The sequence below is a fragment of the Rhinolophus sinicus genome, chromosome 3 (assembly GCF_057876585.1).
Source record: "Rhinolophus sinicus isolate RSI-liver-muscle chromosome 3, RSI-T2T, whole genome shotgun sequence".
NCBI classification, from domain to species: Eukaryota; Metazoa; Chordata; class Mammalia; order Chiroptera; family Rhinolophidae; genus Rhinolophus; species Rhinolophus sinicus.
In genome coordinates, this window is record NC_142503.1 from 140652463 (window position 1) to 140668400 (window position 15938).

The 15938-nt window shown below is 41.0% G+C and overlaps 1 protein-coding gene across 1 annotated transcript; it reads left to right on the top strand.

Moving 5' to 3' along the window:
* The first annotated feature begins 4868 nt into the window (after window positions 1–4868).
* B2M (beta-2-microglobulin) lies at window positions 4869–10371 on the top strand. The gene is made up of 4 exons (XM_019725311.3): window positions 4869–5023; window positions 7948–8223; window positions 8826–8855; window positions 9884–10371. Exons 1-3 carry the CDS (start codon window positions 4957–4959, stop codon window positions 8837–8839), a joined length of 357 nt encoding a protein of 118 aa, XP_019580870.1. The 5' UTR covers window positions 4869–4956; the 3' UTR covers window positions 8840–8855; window positions 9884–10371.
* Window positions 10372–15938: the final 5567 nt, after the last annotated feature.

The window sequence follows — 15938 nt, forward strand, 5'->3', positions numbered from 1 at the left end:
GCTCTCAAATAGAGATAATAGTACTTACCTTATATGGATCTTGTGAGTTTTTTCCTCCTCCTATGTATGGTGTCTGACTTAGTAACTATCAATAATAATAATTTAAAAATCCCAATGCCCACTCTGTGTGTATTTCCTTTGGGCCTTTGCCCATCATGTATAGCTCTCAAATCTGAGAAATCAATCAACATAAATACTTTAGCTGGGTGCTAATATATTAATTATTGGGCTGATTTTAAACTCCAGATTGGAATCTCCTGGTGGGCAGGGTCTGGTGTCTTCTTCCCCTTTATCTTACAGTACTTACATTTGGCACAAAGCCTGCATTCAACTGACATTTTCTGAATTTAATGGAATTTAACACAAAAGACGGAGGATTTCCAGCCCCCAAACAGAGCAAACCAGGCTACACTTTGGAGCAGGCAACAATCTTCAAACTCCTTAAACCATTTAACAATGGTTATCTCTGGATTGTAGGATTACTGGTGGTTTTAATATTCTTATCATTTACTATCATGTGCATGTATTACTTTTGTGGGCAAAAAAATATATATTTCAATTAAAAACACTACTACACATTGTGGTTCTGGTTCCTGCTTATCTACTTCCCCTCATCTTCTCATGTTTTTAATTCTTGCCTGATCTTCAAACCACCCAATGAACCCTTTCCCATGAACCTCTTCTCAGAAACTGATTTTCTAACAGAAATTATGAGGCCTTTGGAATCAGATGGACCAGTGTTTGAACCTCAGCTCAGTGCAAAAATGGTTAAGTATCTTATTTCTCTGTCTCCTTATCTGCAAATAAAAGTAATACCTATCTTCTATACTGTTGTATAGCTTGGGTCAGCAGCTCCACTAATTTAATGTGTGTATGAATCGCCGGGGATGTTGTTAAAATGCAGACTCTGGTTTAGTAGGTCTGAGGTGCGCCCATGAGTCTGCATTTCTAAGAGCTCCTAGGTGGTGCTGACGCTAGTGATGCATGGATCACATTTTGAATTGCAAGGAATTAATGACATAACATTTGAAGAAGCCCTGTCACAAATGTCCTACCTATGTTTGTTCTCCTCTCAAGTGGGCCTGCCTTTCTGGCGGTTTGGACGAGTCCACCTGAGAGAGCTGCTGAGACCCACTCAACATAAACTCACTCAGGTACAACCCAACTCATGTGAGCTTTAACCTATTCCTATTTTCTCCCCACTTCACTAGCCTTCTTTTCTTTCTGTTCAAGTACAGGTAACCCCGTATAACATGGTTGTTAGTTTCCAAAAAAATGCCGCATTATGTGAATCCATGTTATACGAAACAAAGAACTAGTACCAAAAAGGGGGTTAGGTTCCAAAAATTAAAAAAAACATACTATTGCATTTTTATAATTAAGAGAACTATCTTTATTAAAGCAATTTTCACCAAAAGTATAACATATTAATATGTATTAAATAACTGTTTTCTTCGTCATCACTACTAAGCTTTTATTACGTTCCATGTTGTTCAGAAATTTCTCTAATTTTCAAACCATATTAGAGTGAAACCGTGTTCTAGGATGCCGTGTTGTACGAGGGTTTTCCCCAATTCCTGTACCGTGTTAGAGAGAAACCGTGTTATAGAAGCGCTGTGTTATACGGGGGTTGCCTCTACTTCATTCTTCTTTTGCCTAACAACAATACTGGTATCTGTGCTTATAGGGTTTTTTTTTTAACAGCTTTATTGACGTACAATTGACATACAATGAATAACACTTAAAGTGTACAACTTAATAACTTCTAATATACACATACACCCATGAAATCATCTTCAAACTCAAGATAATGAACATATTCATCACCCTCCATGTTTCTTAATGCTCCTGGTGCTCCCCCACGCCTCCTGAAAACGACTCATTTGCTTTCTGTTACATAGTTTGCCTTTTCTAGTTTTATATAAAGAGTTCATATTTTATATAAAAAGTATATATTCTTTTTCATTCAGCATAATTATTTCATCCATATTGTTATGTATATTAATAGTTCATTCATTGCTAATGGCTGATAGTATTCCATTATATGGATAAATACCACAATTTGTTCATCTACTAACCTATTGATGGATGTTTAGATTATTTCCAGATTTTAACCATTACAAGTAAAGCTGCTATGAACAATTGTGTACAAGTCTTTTATAGACACATGCTTTCATTTTCTCTTGGGTAAGTACCTAAAGTGGAGTGACTGGATCATATGGCCAGTGTATGTTTAACTTTTTAAAAAAACTGTCAAACTATTTTCCAAAATAGTTGTACCACTTACATTCTGCTACCAATCTAATGCCAACAGGGGTCCCTAATCTGGGGTACAGTAAAAGGAGAAACTTCATTCAGGTAAAAAGTTTTCAAACTTTGCAGCATCCCAAGGAAACCAAAACTGCTCTCCACTGAGACAAAAGACAGGCTAGCTTTTAAAGAGAAAGATCCCACCCCATCCCTGATATGTCCATTTCTATGCAAATGAAGAATCAAAATCTGCACAATCTGATTGGTCGTTATGGAGTTGCTCTGCTTGGTCAGTAAATATGCAAATAAGGATATAGCTGCGCTGTTCCAATTAGATGGGGCAGGTGTAGCCCATTGGTAGAAAGATGATTCCAGGAACTCCTTTATAAGGGTAGGTGTAGCCCAGCAGGAACACAGTACAGGAAGCTTTGCAGCTCAGTCTGTGGCTTTTCCCTGAAATGTAGTGTGCATGAGAGGCCTCTGTCAGCAACTGGGCTTCTAGACTCTGGTTAGGAATTTGGGCCGAGTTAACCATGAAGAGTCCTTTTTGGCAGATACATTCCTTCTTGAGGTTCACAGTTCCCACCCAGAGAATATGACCATTCCAGTTCTTCCTCATTCTTGAAAGTATTTATTATTTTGAATAACTATTCACTGTAAAAAGGTTTTAGGAGAGTTGGGAAAAAAATATCCGTCTATTAATTCCACTACTGGGAGATAACACTATTAAAGTGCTGTGTTTGTAGGTTTCCAAACGACTGACCTACTAGGCAAACAGTGTGCTCTTGGATTTAAAAGAATAGTTTTATATCTCATTTTCACCCTCGCTATTCAAAACATGTTATAATAGAAATCCAAGAAAGATACAGGAATTTCCTAAACACAAAAAATTGAGAAATATACTTTTCTGTCTTCACTGTGTTGTTTTATTGCTTTTAAACTGGTTTTCTAAGTGAATAGGTCAGACTCTATCTTTAATAAATTCTATAGTATTTCTCTGTGATGTAGTAAACAGGAGTTTAGAGGTGAAAGATAGCCTAGTTAACAGTAACATTTCAGCCCTTAAGAGCCTTAAATGAGTTATAAAACAAACATACAAACAAATGGGAGGGGCAGGAATATCTCTACTCATAACTTCATGCATAAAAATTATTCCTATATTTCAGGAGAGTTATAAAACTGGTAAAAAAAGCTAGGTAAATAACAGTAATTACAGTACACTTGTTAAATATTATAGACACTCGCTAGGTGCTAGGAACTGTGTGAGGCTCTCTCTGTGCATTATCTCATTTCATTAGATCCGTAGAGAATATTCTACTTTTTCTAGTTTAGCCATGGCCTCCACAATAGGGATTATCAACAGATGAAAGAAACCCAGAAGATATCTGTTGTGCTCCTTGAGGGAAGCACAAGCCAACTCCCTTCAGCTGAAAAACCCACGGTGATTTCCAGGATCTCTGCCCCTCTCTTCTCCTGTGATTCACTTCCTCTTCTCACTGTTGCACTCAGAAAAGACTGATGGACTCAGCCGCCATGTGATTGCAGTTTCTTTTCTAAGGTATCTCCAGAGTGTACGTTTTCTTAATGAATCTAATATTGTCACACTCTTAAAATCAATAAGTTTAACTTCTTTGGCTGGGCCCAGGGCAGATGCAATTTAAATTCTCACTAAAATTGCCACACCCTTTATCTTACAAGTGTTGGGAAGTATGAATTAGGCCCGAGTTTGAATCCTAGTCTCAGCCTGTTTTCCCTATTCATAAAAATTAATGAGGCAATTCCTAACTCCTAGACTTTATTCACGTATTTGCTCCCTCGTTTGTTTGCTCGTTCATTCATTCAGTTTACCAAATACCTACTACGCACCAAGCGCCACTGTAATGTGCTAACTCACAGGGAATGACGCAGCTAACGGAGTCTGTAAACTCTAAAGCTCAAAGCAGTTACTGGCTTTTACTATCAGTGGTCGTTTCCCCCCACAAATCAACAAAACAAAGAAAAATCACCTAAACAACAGCAGGATGATACAGAGAAGAATTTCTTGGCACAGAGCTTTACAAAAAGAAAGTTTTCCTTGAAAGAATTCAGGAAGCAAGAATGTCCTCGTGCACCCCGGCCGTTTCTCTGAGCAATCCGCGGAAGTCCTCGAGGTTCCTGGACTATTTTTCTTGCCCCGCAAATCCAGAACCTACAGCGTATTCCGGGTTGTAATTATTAACAGTAGTTTTTGTTCTGCCCAGCACCGCTCATCCGCTGTCCACGAACTTAGTCATTCTGGGCCTCAGTTTTTTTCAAATGAAAATCACACGTTCCAGGCTCCTAACTGGCTGAGGCGGGGTAAGAAAGAGACTTAGCATCTCTAGGGCTGGTTCGAACAGCCAGGTTGCTGGACCAAGGTGAGTCCAGACTGAAGTTCTAGGCCGGCAGTTCAAACTCGGGGCGCACCCCAGGTCGGAGGGCGCCGAATTGCAGATAGTGAACCCACCCGGTCTAATCCATGCCGTCTTAAGCATCACGAGACTTTATAGGAAAATGAAACTGAAAATGGAAAGTCCCGTTTCTAACCTGGTTCAGCATCGCCCGCTAGGAGACGGGTGACGGCTTTCCTCACGCAGACCTCTGATTGGCGGTGCTTGAGTGGGTATATAAGCCGAGGCACCCGGCGCGGAGCGCAGTTTCCTCCGTCGCTGCTGGGCTGTAGTCGCGATGTCTGTCCCGGTGAACTTGGTCCTTCTCGGACTGCTCTGTCTGTCTGGCCTGGACGCCGTGTCTCGTGAGTGTGTCTTTCTCCCCTTCTCTCTTCCGCTCGCCCTTCTCCCGGCCCCAAGCCCTCTTTGACACTCTAACTCTGTAACACTCCGGGTCCCCAAGTGCTCTTTCCTGGCCGGGGACTAGCCCCGGGTTCGGTCTCAAGACAGTGAAGCGGTGTGAGTACAAGCGCAGGACTCAAGCTTGTGTTCTTCCTTCTCCGGGATCGAGGGGTTGGGGAGACCTCTGGCACGCCTGGGCCGGATGGGTCGGGGCAAAGTTTCCCAGTGTTGATAAGCTTTAGAGCGACCCGGGCTAGGGAGGATTTCTCTTCTGCTCTTCCGCGGGACCTCTCGCCCCCGCTCAGCTGGAGGGGAAGGCGGAGAGTCGGGTCCCAAAGGCGCGGAGTTGGGGGGTTGTGAACGGGTGGAGACAGAAGTTTGGCATTTGGCGGAGGCACCGCCGTGGTAAATCAGTCTACGGCAACTCTGCTGGGCTCGGAAGCCGAGGGCTTCGGGCTTCCTCCTGGCGCCTGCCAAGTTCTCTTCCCACTCGGCACTTCCCCATAAATGTGGGATCAAACCATTGAGCGAGATCAGCTCGCGACGTTTGTGGAATGTTTTGAGGCGCTAAAGACCGCGTTCACCTCATTAACTCACTTGTTTCCATTACACGTCGCTTTTAATAATCGGAAGACCTACCTGTTTTTGAATACTCAGCGTGCCTTGGACTCTTATGTGCTTTATGTCATTTAATTCTTAAATGCTACTACGATGTAAATATGATGGATATCAGCATCTCAGATGAGGAAACTGAGTCACCAAGAGTTTAAGTAACTTAATCACACGGGGAATAAATGGCAGACAATAGCTCCTGACCAAAGCGTTATGCGGGGGTGTGCGCCGTTGGGCTGTAATCCGAGCGTTTTGCAGAACTGCCACCTTCAGGTGTGGGATTGGAACTAGCTGGCTAGCCGTGGGCCCAGGTTGGCTTTTCTTTGCAGAGGGCTTCAAGCCTCTTTGGCTCCTTGCCTGGTTCTTTCCAAGATGAACTAAGCCTCTACTTTCAGTTTTGAAAAAGCCAAGGTTCCTCAGTCAGAGAAGTTGTAAAACCAGTGATAAGGGTAATCAACGTGGTTACCCAGACTGGGGGACACCATGGATATTGAGCTCGTTCCAAATACCCCGCAATATACTGGACCCTCTCATATGTCCCCTCTTAAAAGCCTCTATGAAGCGTGTTTTTTTAATGATGAAAAAAAGGTATTTGATTTACAAAATAAAGCATAGTGTCTGTCATTACTATTCATATTTGCTGCTGTTAGAAGCCTTCTGAAAAATAACAAGGTAACATTTTAAAACAAAAAACTGAATCTGAAATTTTCCAAAGTAGTACAGGCTCTGCACAGACCATTTCTGGAAGACACAAAAGAAATGGGTACTGGTGATTGCCTCTGGGGGTCTATTTTCTGCTCTATCTCATATGTAGGTTTTGTTTGTTTCACTGTAGGCATACATTGATTTTTCAGGTAAGTTTGGAAGCTTAAATAACTCTCCCAAAGTCACAGAGCAAATAAGTGGCTGAGTCCAGATGCAAATCCAGGCCTGTCTGATGCTGGTCTTCTTCTGAGTAGAGATTTTCATGATGTTTTTGCAAAATCCTACCTGGTTCCCTCAGAGAGAGAATTACAGGTTGGATGAACTTTGCTCTGACTCTTGTGGCATTTATTATGTTCTAATAATTAGAAGCTCAAATGCAAAGAGCTTTCTCATTTAGTTTCACTTTTAACTTGATGAAAAAAAATCAGGGCTTTACTGGGATCCCCAGTCCAGCTCTTGTGGACTTTCTATATTTCCTGATGACTTTTCCTTTGATGATAGGATGTTTTAGACAGATACATCTGGTCAGAGTGGCCTGGTACTCCTCCTTCCTACCTCTTCCTGGACATGGAGGAGCAGCTGCCGTGTAGTAATCATGTACCCTGAATGTGTATGTATTTTAAAGTGACCTATACACATGTATTAGTATATTTAGTAGGAGTAACACTTCATCTGGGATGAAAAATACAGAGTTAATATATTTTTTCTACATCCCCAGGAATGGTCTATCCATGCATCCCATTTTGGAAACCACTGTTCTGTAGCATTATGCAGTGTATTCCCAACCTGCCTGGTTATAGGAATCATTTGAGGGTAGCCATTTAAAAATACAAATTCCATTTTCATGCATTGCTCTACTTAGTCATAATGGCAAGTATGTTCTCTCCCATTTGCCAGAGTCCTTACCCTTAACTCTTAGGAATCTGAGCAAGGCGGTAATAATATCTGTCACTTACAGAACAATTGCTGGGTGCCAGGCACTGTACTAGATACTAAATATAGAGAAGTCAGATGGGTGTCGATCCAGGCAGGAGCAGGAACCAAAAAGGAAAGGAGTAGTCCTAAGAAAAAACAAATTGACAGGGTTCAAACAGAGTACAGTAACATGCATTTTTTGATGTGGCTGCTATGGAGGCGGTGTGAAGTGAAAAATGACGTTTGAAAGGTTGGGGCCAAATCATGTAGACTTTTGAGTGAAATGTTAAGGAATTTTATGGGTGCTGAGAAGCGATCAAAGGTTCCTGAGAGCCTCCACAGAAAGATTCTTAAACATTCGGCACAATCTCCAATAACAGAAGATACTACTAGAAACCTGCTAGAAAAAGCCAAAAAGGCATGTGTAGGGGAATTAATGTGGGAAAGATACTAAGTCATGGTTTATCCTTCAAAATGGATGTAGCCTTTTGGAAAAGTGTAAGTTCATTTGGCCAGAGTGGAAATAGAATTGGAAGAAATGGGTGATCAAATTTAAACACTTGGTGCCTGATAGCTTTAGACCAAGGTTGCCCCAACTGAAATATTCCTTAATTTTTTTTTATTTTTTTTTTTGTCTTTCCCTAATGTTCCTCAGGTTCTCCAAAGGTTCAGGTTTACTCACGGCATCCAGCAGAGAATGGAAAGCCAAATTACCTGAATTGCTATGTGTCTGGGTTCCATCCACCCCAGATTGAAATTGATTTGCTGAAGAATGGGGAGAAGATGAAAGTGGAGCAGTCAGACCTGTCTTTCAGCAAGGACTGGTCTTTCTATCTTCTGGTGCATGCAAATTTCACTCCTAGTGCTGAAGATGAGTACACCTGCCTTGTGAAGCACAGTACTCTCTCTCAGCCCAAGAAAGTTAAGTGGGGTAAGTTTTCAAGTTCCTCCTTAGCTGCTGACAGTATCTGAGTGTAACCACAGCATACAACTGCTTTGATATTTAAAAAGAAAATACACATATAGGCATAGTCGGAGAATGTTGTTAAAGCTCTGATTAGTGGCACCTTGTGAGAGACTTCCACATAGCATGGTCCTGGAAATGGTAATTTTCCTGTGGCAAGAGCAAGGAGCAAGCAATAAGCCTTGCGCAAACCTTGCACTCCCAGCGCAAATCACGCACTCCCAGCGTTTCTTACCTACTGGCTTCCTTGGGCTTTCCTGACAGCCTCACGGATTCTAGGACCAAGGACAGAGTCTCAGGGAGTGTGCCTCCCTGGCCTTTGTAAGTCCTGCTATCCTAGCGCCCTACAATCCTGGACTCCTCCAGCACTCTCTGGCGGTGTTGGGATCTGAGGCTAGTAGGCAGGGTTGGGTCCTACTGGGTAGTTCTAAACAAGGTATTTGTGGTTGGGGACGGCAGGCTATTCTGCCAGCCTTGTTTATGATAGTTTTAGACATTTGTTAATACATAGTATTTAAAAAATAAAACTTACTGTTTTTCTTTTTCTTTCCCCATATTCTTTTTCATAGATCAATACAACTAAACCAGTTATCACTGAGGTGAGTTTCTAACTTTAAGAAAATGCTTTTTGCTTCGTTATCCAGGGGACTATTTCCAGACAGCTCTGATAGTATGATAACCCTCAGTATCTGGAGGACATTAATCAGGGTAGCATTTCAGCAGGCAGAGAAGACTTCTATGAGGTCACACACTCCCGTCTCCTGTGGAGTGGCATGAGGAATGAGTGTGGGCCAGTTGTGGCTCTGCCAGCATCTCTGGCCCGCTAAATGAAGTCAGAGGAGCTGCCAGTGTGGTGTGACAGGATAGAGGCAGCTGGTTACCCACAACACCTGCACGGGTTTGATCTTTCTTCTGCCATTTCTACATTGGGTATCTCTGGGCCTTCAAAAATGAACCGTTCTCTTCTTTTGCTTAGCAGTTGCTTTATTATTCAGTCAGAAGAGAGGCGTGACAGGGTTCTGCAGATGTCCCATTCCTTCAATCTCTTCTTGAGCCTTCATGTGTGGGCACCATGTTTGCCTTCTAGAGGCTCCCAGTCCAATACAGGAGAGAAATAGAAACAGATTGTTATTAAGCGATGTAAAGATACTGTGATAGATATATCTACAAGGAGTTCTGGAAGCATGAAATAGGGAGGAATTGAACTTCTCTGTGTCTTTGAATGGAGTCCAGAGTAGAAAATCTAGCTCTTCAATGAAATTGTACTCCATAAGGTACCTTTGTACTGAAAACCTATTCAAATCTCCTGTTATATTCTAGGACAGGGAGAGTAATTTGAGGGAACATCAGAGAAGTTGGGTGACCTGTTCAGAGTCATACAGTTACTAAATGGTAGAGCCAGGATCTAAACTCTAATACCAGCATTCTTTCCTCTAAGGTTGTGGGAGAATCAATGGGATACACTAATGGGATGTGCTCTCGGTAACAGGTCTGGGGAATTGTCTGCAGCTACTTCTTTTATAAATGGTGATGTACATGGCAGAAGTTATACAAGTTGGGTGGTGTGATCTGTAATTCAAATAAAATAAGTATATTTGCTAACAGGACTTTTTATCTTTCTTTACAGATTTGAAGACATTTCATCAGGAGAGAAGTGATTCCTAATTGTGTTTTCCTTCATCTTAATACTTACATACTGTTATGCTTTATGCATTCAAATTGATAAGTTATATTGATGTTAACACAGATATCTTCTTTATAATTCTACTTTGGGGTCTGCATCAAGGTAGATCCCAATCTGGGCAGGTAGCTGTGGGAGGTTGCTGGAAGTTTGCGGGGGGAGAGAATTCTCACATTCAACATCTTAGTCAAATCTGAACTCTTCCATCTTTTGTGCACAAAAATGGGTAATAAGATAGGTATGCATGTTGAGAGTTAACCTTCAGTTTTCATGCTTTGCTTAGAAATTTAGGGACATTTTTTGAAAAAATATTGTCAGCACTCTGGAAATTTGTTGTGGATGAAAGAAAAGATAAATTCATACTTATCTCTTACATCTTTTGCATGAATTTTGGTATTTTTTGCTTTACTAATTAAAATGATGGGAAACATCAATGTGTTCAGTTTCTTATATGTCTCTCCGTCTCTTACCTCTTTGTTTTCAAACAGGGAAACCATCTTCAAGTGTCACTTGAAAAAGAGTATAAACCCCTGGTATACAGGGTTTGCCTCACGGTGGAAGGGGCCTCAGTGATCTGCATTTTATAGATGAGGGACTGGATCACAGAGAAGTTAAATGACTTAGTCAGGGCGACACACGGCTGTCTCCTGGAAGTCCAGGCTTCCATCATATAGAGGAGTTCATATTTTAGCAAGCAGTATATATACTTTGAATGAAAAATGCTAGATTTTTAAATTTCAAGACATCGTTTAGACATGATGACTAGCTTTGTGCATTTATTTGACTACCTTTGAGTTAGCTAGTGCTAGGTACTGACAAGGTGAATAAAACAACACTGCTCTCAAATTGCTGTTAGTGGAGGGGCAGCCATGCATGTGAACAATTAAAATGTAGCCTGATAAAAGTAGCGTAGGTTTGCCCAAAGAACTAGGTGACAGGAAAATGTGTTCAGGGAACAAGAACAAAAAATTTAGATAGGTGTTAGGAGGCCATTTGCTGGAGCTGAGACTTGGTGGGTAGTGGTTCTGACTGGTAAGTGGGGTCTGGGGTTTTCAGGTAGGGGGGCAAAATTTGAGAAGTATAGAGATACAACAGGTGTGGGTAATTCCAAACAGCAGAGCAAGGGTACCTGGGGGAAGATTTGTAGGAACTTAGCTGAGAAGATAAAGGGGTACTTAGATGAGTGACTATCCACCCTGGATGCACGTTAGAATCACCTGTGGAACTTAAAAATACCAGCTCTGAAAAATAAAGTCTATTAAAAACAGAACAGCTTTCAATGCTCCAATCCCGATAAACTAAATCATGGTCTCTAAATACAGAGCCCAGGCATCAGTATTATTATTTTTTAAAATTAAGACCTTATGTTTTTAGAGCAGTTTTAGGTTCACAGCAAAATTGAGGAAGGTACAGAGATTTCCCATGTATTCCCTACCCCCATTAACCATAGCCTCCCCCATTATCAACATCCCCTACCAGAGTGGTAAAGTTGTTACAACTGATGAACCTACATTGACGTCACCAAAGTCCAGAGTTCATACTGCGGTTCACTCTTGGTGTGTTGCGTGTTCTATGGGTTTGGACAAATGTATCATGACATGTATCCATTATTACGGTGTCACATAGAGTATTTCACTGCCCTAAACCTCCCTGCCCCCAACCCCTGACAACCTCTGATCTTTGTACTGTCTACATAGTTTTGCCTTCTCCAGAATGTTATATAATTGGACTCATACAGTATGTAGCTTTTTCAGATTGGCCTTTTCACTTAGTATGCATTTATGGTTCCTCCATGTCTTTTCATGATTTCATAACACATTTCTTTTTAGCGTTGAATAGTAAATATCCCATTGTCTGGGTGTACTACAGTCTGTTTATCCATTCACCTACTGAAGGACATAATGCTTAGTTCCAAATTTGGGCAGTTATGAAAAAAGCTGATACAAATATCATATGCAGGTTTTTGCATGGACATAAGTTTTCACAGTGTTTTAAAAAATTTCTAGATCCAGTGTGTACCCACAGTTGAAATCCATGGAGTTAAATCATAAAGAACTTTCTGTTCCATGTCATTCAACAGAACTATTTTGTGAAAAGTTTGTTTTGCTAGCTGATGGTCCAATTAGAGCATGCCTTAGTTCTCCATTTCAGAAGAAGGGATCGATCAAAGATGAGCAACACTGGAGCTTAATTATGCTTATTAAATGTAATTGTGCAATGGAAATTAAACAAAACTCTCCATGTCAGTAATAAAGAATTAGATATTACATACTGACATAGAAGAATATCCATGCTAAATTGCTGAAACAAAAAGTAATTTCTAGAAAATATATATTGTAAGTCATTAAAAAGCCCAAACCAAATAAAGCACACGCATTATATATTTGTATCACTCACAAAAGCAGGTCTGGAAAGTCATGCCCTAAATTGTTGTTAGTGGTTACTCACAACTAGAGTAAATAAAGAAGAGGAAACCGACTAGTCTACTGGAAAATTAATTTGCTAAAAGCCATTTTGCTGAGTATCAGTTGGCGTTTTCCTGAAACTCCATGTAAGTGTGTGGCGGGGAAGGATTTGGAGGTGGGATGGGAGTGGAGGTGTAGATGGTGAAACAGGACAGGCTCAGACCCTAAGAAGAGGTGTTTCCTCAAGCTGTTCACCATGTTATGCCCTTCTAAACACTGGGGAATGAGCCAACTCACCTGGCCAAATGGAAGGAGGCCAGAACCCACACTGTCCCAGGCACAGGACTAGTCTCACCCTGTGGGGATGGAGCCCCAGAAAGCAGTTTCCAGGCTCTCGGCCTCACATAGAAAGGTGCTGGCTCAGGTAGTAAATGGCCATCAACTATGACTGGATGGCCATCAGCCGTGGCTAGTTGGCCGTCGGCTGTAACCAGTGAGCCATTGGCCACTAATATAACTGCCGTGGCTACGCTAGCAGAAAAAATGGGGGGCTAGCCAGAAGATGATGGCTGAGCCTGCAAGCGGTGCAGTGAGGGTTGAAAATTGTGTGGCTCCTGTTTCCTGTTTCTCCAACCCAGCCGCCAGTGAGAATATAGTGATATGACTCCCCTACCTATGGCTCCATGGGTGTTCCTTTTTGGCCTCACCACGTCCTGTGTACTTATGTAGGGAGCGGGAGCAGAGACCCCGCAGGTCGCCCTGCGCGACAAATGGCGCAGTGAGCCGGGTCCCCTGCATGACACACCCCCAGACTCTATTGGTGAAAAGGCTGAAGGAAGCTATTTCTCAGCTTGAGGCAAATAAATCACTTAGAGGATTATTTGGCTAATCAATACATAGAACTTCTTTTAGAAAATTGATTGTAGAATTGTTTTTAAATTGTCCTCATCATCAAATAATGAAAATAAAGAAAAATATAAACCTCTGCAAACTCCTAGGACAGAGATTACCACATTTTGAACCCCACTGAATTTTTTTCAATGTGTACCCATCACTCTCCATTTTATGTTATGGCTATTTTTAAAAATTTAGTCTTTATAAAGTAGTTCTCCTTGTATTTCCTTATAATTCCCCTCTTAGGAGAATTTAGAAAGGTCCAAGACACCAGAGAAGGACAGCGTATGATTTGATGCAGGTTCTAGACCTGTAGGGGATGGCCTGAAAGGACCCCTACCTTAAATGATCAAAGCAAGGGATAGTGAGAAAAAGCTGTCAGGTGGGAACCTTGGCTTACAGCAATTCACCAAGGTAAAGGAGAAGAGAATGCATCTGGAAGAGAGTCCAAAGAAATACAGAAATGTGTGTTAGAACTCAGTAGTTTTAACTGGGAACTGCTCGGTTGACCCAAAGACCTACAAGGAAAACGTCAAGAGATGAGACTGTGACTGTAACATAGTGGTTTATATGTAATATTCCTCAAGAATGGATCCCGGATCTTGGCAGCTGGGGCACTCATCCTGCTCATCCCCTCTTTCAGAGTCTCAGCATTTTCCTATCTCTGGCACTCCACAGCTGAGGTGCTACTTCTGATCCCATTTTTACCTATTTTTAAACAAACTATATTAACATTTTTACTTCTTTCCCCTCACCCTCTCTTAGCAGATAAATCAACAGGAAAGGGTCCAGAAATATACACAACAATGTTTACTTAGGAACAGGGACTGAGATAGCAGGAGAAAGATGAAAGCAGACTTTAAAAAATATTGTTCTTCATACTTCTATATGCTTTGAAGTGTTACAACTTTCATTATTTGAATACATGTTCACTATGTTTTAGGAAGTGTATACAGGCAGAAAGGAAAAGAAAATTTATAATCCCACCACGCAGAGATGACCACTTATCAGTGTTCATTTTCGTGTGTTTAGTTTCTCAGCAGATTTTTGTTTTTTATTCTGTTTTTAAAAATGGTTAGTGTTATTATTTTGTTTATTTAAAAATCCTTTTAAATAATTTTTCTCATTTTTTTCACCATCCCTAATCAAAACATGGCATAAATGGAAATAATACAGAGAACTGGCAAATTTGGTCTTTTCTAGTTTTTGTCAACAACCACTCTCCCAATATCTTTTGTTGTTTTTTACTCGTCTTTCTTATATTGTAAACTCTTGAGGTAAAACTCAAGGTCTTCCTTTAATAAAATAAATATTTTGTCTGTGATGTAGCCATTAAAGTTTTAGGAGCAAAAATTTACTTTATCTCTCCTTGGACTTTAGGTTTTTAGAAAGAAAAAAAATTGACTAACATTTGGGTCCTAGATACCTTGAAATAAACAAAGCATCTGTGAGTACCTTGACTGGAAGCTTTATGCATTAAAAACTGGTCTGACACTTTGGAGAGCAATAGGAAAAAAACATTTAGTAAATAGAATTAAAAATAACAGTTTAAACACATATCAAGCACTATGTACTAAATTCTGTACATCTTCTCTCATTAGTTGGATGCACAGTTATTTGTCTTCTTTCGTCCTCCACAACACCGATGATGTAAATAACTAGGAAATTGAGGAGATTATTTATCTTTGCTGCACACAGGCCCAACTGAAGGCTTCCCTTCCCCCATGGGCCACTTCCTCTTTTTTACTGGTTTCACTTTGTTTTAACAAAGATCAAATGATTCTTGTTGACACACAATGTCACGGTGGTATTTGAAGTGGTTTTCTAGGTATCCATAGCTGCCTGCAAGTGTGTATGCCATTTTCATCACCTGAAGAGTCAGTGAGTGTCACAGATCGAGATCTTGAAGAAGCAGGCCCTGACCCAAGGATTTGGATGCAAATGATTTCTTGAGAAAGGGCTTCCATGAGAAGCCAAAAAGGGAGTGCAGATGAAAGGTAGAGAATGGGAAGAAGCCCAGTGAGGGTAGATTTCAGAAGTTCCACACTCAGCCTGTTCTCACAGGGAGCTCTAGAACAAACAATACACATCAGTTTGTCTTGCCTCGAAACAAAGGAGCTGAGTTTTAGTACTCCACGTCATCCTGTTTTGGCGATAGGCTGCCCAGCAGTGTGAAGCGGGGTGAAACATAAAACGTGCAGGTACTTCCAGCTTGCTCCAGTGCCTGAGAGTAATCTGCAGTTCCAGGGGTAACGTGCTAGTGCCACTTGTTAGCAGCAAAATATGGCAAAGCTGGGGATGGGCTCATAGAGTTGGGGTGGGGCATCAGTCTGCTTACTGTGAGTTTCCTGTTAACATCCTCTGCTGGGCCCATAACACATGCCATCCCAAACTTCCATTAAAAACATTCTAAGGGGCTAGCATTAAAGTGTGAATGCCACTGAACTCAGACCTGAGTTCGAATCCTAACTCCACAAAAAAGAAATTGGAAAAGTCATATTTCTGACTTGACTCTTCATCACCATATCCATAAAATGGGATAATTATTCCTACATCATAAAGGTTATTCGTTTATTTGCTTAATTATTGACTCAACACATATGGAATATCTATTCTGTGCCAGGCACTGTTCCAGGGTTGTTCCGACAAGGGTAAGATGATAAGAGCATTGTAAAATGTAAAGCTCCAGGTAACTGCTTTTA